Source organism: Pundamilia nyererei, unplaced genomic scaffold, assembly GCF_000239375.1.
Source record: "Pundamilia nyererei isolate P.nyererei 1_Seehausen unplaced genomic scaffold, PunNye1.0 scaffold01239, whole genome shotgun sequence".
Taxonomy (NCBI): domain Eukaryota; kingdom Metazoa; phylum Chordata; class Actinopteri; order Cichliformes; family Cichlidae; genus Pundamilia; species Pundamilia nyererei.
In genome coordinates this window covers 1-5,295 of record NW_005188640.1, presented here as the reverse complement: position 1 = coordinate 5,295, position 5,295 = coordinate 1, and the positions used below count along the sequence as shown (strand labels likewise).

The 5,295-nt window shown below is 40.2% G+C and overlaps 1 protein-coding gene across 1 annotated transcript in view; it reads left to right on the top strand.

Moving 5' to 3' along the window:
* LOC102199171 (ribonuclease inhibitor-like) overlaps positions 1-5,220 on the top strand; it is a 7,822-nt gene extending 2,602 nt beyond the window's left edge. Inside the window, exons 3-5 of the mRNA XM_013908114.1 lie at positions 3,423-3,596; positions 3,877-4,050; positions 4,797-5,220. Of these exons, the coding sequence (XP_013763568.1) occupies positions 3,423-3,596; positions 3,877-4,050; positions 4,797-5,046 (598 nt within the window). The 3' untranslated portion in view covers positions 5,047-5,220. The remainder of the gene's footprint in view (positions 1-3,422; positions 3,597-3,876; positions 4,051-4,796) is intronic.
* The last annotated feature ends 75 nt before the right edge of the window (positions 5,221-5,295 follow it).

Here is a 5,295-nt window from a genome sequence, read left to right as displayed (position 1 = left end):
TTTTTTTTTTTTTTTACAAAAAATATATTTATTTGAAGAATTAACCACACATTTACATGGCAATGGCCCTTTTTCGCCGTGCGCATGGAGCATTTAATATGGTCTCTGGCCCTTTAAAATCTGAGGGGCTGTAACTTTGGTTTCTTTTGGTCAAATTGCATGATTGACACCTCTTTTTAATCATTTGAGGCAATAGAATCACATTAATGATGATACCAATCAACCAATCAAACGTTGCAATGCCAAAACCCACATGGGCCCAAATTTACTGCATGTGGCTTTTGTCCTGTCACGTGTCTGTAGTTGGGTCTAAAATGGAGGTTGTTAAAGGAAAATGGCTCTGATGCGGCTAGGTAGGCATGGTAAATACTGAGAATCACGTGGCTACCAGCTACCAGTGTCCCGATTTGTGATTGAGGTGAGAGACAAACCTCTGGTCCAAGTGTGTCAAAACAATGATTTTATTAAACACATGTGTGGAAAGATACACATCTTTATATCACCAACACTGATCTTCCGTCAAAACATACTTTCAGCATGGTTTTATTATGTCAGGGTTAACGCCCCTTCTCGCTTTAGACAAAACATCACATGTATAGGTTATAATTAATGACAGTTTAAGTTTCCGTGTTTAACAGCATTTTTTCCTATATGGTTGTCTGGCTCCTCCAGATCCTATAGACCCCGGATCACTAGTTGCCAAGCAGAGACAAAGCAAGATGTCTTTCACCTTTACCCTAGAAATTATACTTCATGTTTATGTGTATGTAAGCGTGTTAGGCATTCATTCACAGCATTCAAGTCATTTCATCAATATATCAGTTCAAACATAACGCTGAACGAAGCTTTCAACCTTCATTAGACTGTATGCTTAACTCTATTATGAGCACAAATGCAATGTGTGTAATAACATGATTAAAACTGTATGTTTAATAAATGGAATAAATGTTTAATCAAATGCCACTGCTCAAAGCTTAATAAAAAGTTAAAAAGAATTAACATGATATAAAAAATGATATAAAATGATATGTTCCCCACACCAGCAAAAATAACGGAGGAAATCGGGACAGCAAGCCAATTTCTATCTTAGCGCATTTGCGCCGCTATGTGTTTTTGTGGTTTTCTTTTGTGGCTCATTCAGTGAATTTTGGTCAGAGCATGGTGAAACTTGGTGCTTGGAGTCAGTAATAGTTCTGGAAGCTAACTGGACTTTCTTTAGCCTGTTACATGAAGTTTGAAGAATTTCTTGTTCGGTTTTGTTTGTTTAGTTGTCTTCTGCGCATTTACGTAACTACTCGCTTAATCATGGCTTGTTTTCGGTGTGTTTTTTTTTTTTTTTGGATGTAGAAATGGTTTATATGACATTTTAGCTTGGATTGAGAGGTTTCTGTGGATACCACACATGTCTGGACTTATATTTCTCACCCCGTGTTATAACCAATTAAACGGGATCTCCTCCCTTTTTTTCCCCGGTACCAGGGGCGTGGGGCAGAAAAATAGTATTTTGAGCTGTATCTGTAATGATAACAGCAAATCCTTATTTGCCTAGTATCATGTTTTATGTTGTTAATACTCCTGGACTGTAGGGGGAGCTAGAGAGCAAGGGGAGTTACCTCGGAGTAGACTGTGATGGCGAAGCTTTGTTTACATGTGAACCACAGTTTGATAAAATACCTTCTCTTCAAGTAATGGTGTCATTCTTAAGAACCCACAACAACATAAAGAAACAAGACAGTATCTAACAACAATAATCACAGATTATAAAATCAGGAAAATTACCAACAGATCAACAAGGAGAAAGAAGGAATTAGAACTAACTGAACATTTATTGATATACAGAATTCATTTAAGGTATTTGGAGATTTGACTCCAATAAGTTTGAAAGCATGTGACCATGGAATTTACGTAAAGTTCAGATTAGCCACCAAACACCTGGGAAGCAAACAGATGTGTGACTACTAGGGCAGGGATAGCTCAGTAGGTAGAGTGGTGGCCCCATGATCGGAAGGTCGGGGGTTCGATTCCCCTGAACAGCTACCCTGAGGTACCCCTGAGCAAGGTACCGTCCCTACACACTGCTCCCCGGGCGCCCAATGGCTGCCCACTGCTTCACTGAGTGAATGGGTTAAATGCAGAGAGCGATTTTCCCCACGGGGACCAATAAAGTAAAGTACACTATAATGGCCCAGAGGCCACCAGAAGTATGGACTTAAGTGCAGACAACACACAGAAGCACGGAGAATTAGTGAAAGCAACAATTTATTTACAAAGAGTGAAAGAAGCCACTATGTAACTAAACCTACATGCGATGTGCTTGAAGTTTAAACTAAAACTTGACTTAACAATAACAAACGATCACTATGAACTAAGGGCTCAGACTCACTGAGTTTAACTGTGATTACCATGAACTATGACTACACCAAAATAAGCAAGAGCAGTACTTTGATTTCACAGTGATAACCTGTGACTACAAAGAACTATAACAATTTACAAGAGCTGTACTATGAGTGATGGTGAACAATAACATACAAAAACCATAAAGCATTAAACATTCCAAACTATCACTGAAGTCCGTGAGTCCCACCCGACGCTGACGGTAAATGCCCACACAGGAACCCACGGAGTGGGGAGGTAAGGGAGAGGCTACACTGGGGGTCTGGAGCCAGGAAGTTCAGAGTCACTATAACAGAAGGAGACAGGTTTCAAAAGAAGTTTCCGACGCTGGTCCAGAGTGAAACAACAGATTACGAGCAGTCTAACTTTCCACATGTGGGGGCAAAGCGTGGAGGGGGTAATGGTCCGGGTCAGCAGAGAGAAAAGTCCAGAGACGATCCACGATAATCCAGTGAGTCGGGTGGGGAGGCAGGCAGGTGCGATGCGGTAAGGTAGTTATGGCAGATTTGGTTATGATGTCTCGGAGGATAACTGCGAGCAGAAGAGAAGCACAGGTAAGTACGAGCAAAACTAGAAAGATCACACATGTGCTATAATAGCCTACGCTAACTGTGGTTATCAGACGTTCTAGCGAAGAGTGATTGTGAATTCTGGTCTTTAAAACGGACAGCCAAATGACATCCAGGTGCAGCCGGTCAGTGATAACCCAGCAACTCCTCCCAGAGGTGGATTCACCGGAAGTTACCCAGACCATTACAACTACAGAGCTTCCTTATCTAATTTATACATATGCTTCATTATTGAATGCTAGTGGCAGCAGGTACTGAACTATTATCACTAGATGTACCAGTTCCTCAGTGTATTGCATTTAGAGGTATAATTGTGATTTGCCCAACTCATATTTCAAGTTGTGTTGTTAATCATGAAATGTAGTGCACACTGACATGTTTTGTTTGTTTGTTTTTTTTATTTAGGTTGAACATCAAAAATGATTGCTTATAAACACAAACATTTCTTTCTTTTTCCAGACTGAATGGTTGTTTCCTTTCGAAGAGAAGCTGTGAAGCTCTGTGTTCGCTTCTCAGTTCCCAGTCTTCAAGTTTGACAGAGCTGGACCTGAGTAACAACAACCTACAGGATTCAGGCGTAAAGCTTCTGTCTGATGCACTGCAGAGTCCACACTGCACACTGAAAACTCTAAGGTCAGCTATAATTATATTTAATTTTTCTTAAGTAACATAGTTACCAATTAAAACGTTTAGCTAATAAAAGTATACTTAATCTAGAAAGTAGAATGGGAGGGAGAGCCTTCAGCTTTCAGGCCTCTCTTCTGTGGAACCTGCTTCCAGTTTGGATTCAGGAGACACACACACTTTCTACTTTTAAGATTAGTCTTAAAACTTTTCTTGAAACTGTCTTTCACCATGAATACATTTTAACTTCAGTGTTTTCGTTTTTGTCCTTGTGTTGCTTATTTTGTAGACTGAGTGCCTGTAACCTCTTAGAGCGAAGTTGTGAAGCTCTGTCCTCAGTTCTCAGCTCTCAGTCCTCTAGTCTCAGAGACCTGGACTTAAGTGACAATGATCTGCAGGATTCTGGAGTGAAGCTCCTGTCTGCTGCAGTGAAGAGTCCACACTGTACACTGGAAACTCTCAGGTCAGGATTCATTCTTTTCCATTTAGTATGATTTAAGGTCTGTATTAAATTGCTGAATAAATAGCTAAAACCTATAGAATCATCAGCTACATTTTATTTTATCTTTGGTTGGATTATAAGGTGGCTTTGAAAGTTACCTGCAGAGTGTTCAGTCGATCCAAAATGCTGCAGAACGCATTCTGTTAGGGACTAGAAAGAAAGACCATATTTCTCCTGTATTCATTGCCTCTCTGAGAATATTAACTTGAACTCTATTCTGATATACAAAGTCCAAAGTTACCAGGCCCCATTATGATTAAAGACATCATCAACAGTATTTCATTTTCACAATATAATTTCACTTTTCTTCCACCACTGCATGTCATTAACTGTTTTCTGTGCTCTTTTATAATTTGTGTTTTTATTTGGTTCTCTGTTCTCTTGGGGTTTTTTGTTTGTTTGTTTGTTTCTTTTTTAAATCGTTTGTCTTTTCCCTCTACCTGGTTCTGCTATAGGTCTATTCTTCTTAAAAGGGAGTTCTTCCTTCTAAGGAAATATTCAGATTGTTCAGGTGTTCTCTGTAATGTTGTGGAGTCTACTGCTGGCTTCACAACTTGACACCATTGTTTTTATCAGTTGCTGCTTTAGATAGTTAATTTGAACTGAATTGATGGAATTCATTAGGGTCATGGTATTTGAAGAAAATGAAAAGCAAAAGCAAATGTTCAGCAGAGTGTTTTCAGAATAACTGTTTTTTTTGTCTACAGTCTGTCACACTGTCTGATCACAAAGGAAGGCTGTACTTGTCTGGCATCAGCTTTGACCTCCAACCCCTCCCATCTGAGAGAGCTTGACCTAACCTACAATCACCCAGGAGACTCAGGAATGATGCTGCTGTCGGCTGGACTGAAGGATCCACACTGGAGACTGGACACTCTCGGGTATGGAGAATGTCTGGTAGCGAAGGAAAAGCTGGAAAAATTGTCCTTCCCTTACTTCCTATTTCTTTCATGCTGATGTGACATTAACAATCACACATGCAGGAATATTTTGGGGAAGAGAGAGTGGTTCAACTGACTAATAAAATTATATTAATGTAGGTGTTCTCCAAGGAAAACATTTCCAGGAACAACAATGCTAACTGCTTTTGTCCTGCTGCTTGCATTCATCCATCCATCTTCATCCGCTTTATCCGAGGCCGGGTCGCGGGGGCAGCAGCCTAAGCAAAGAGGCCCAGACCTCCCTCTCCCCAGCCACCTCCTCCAG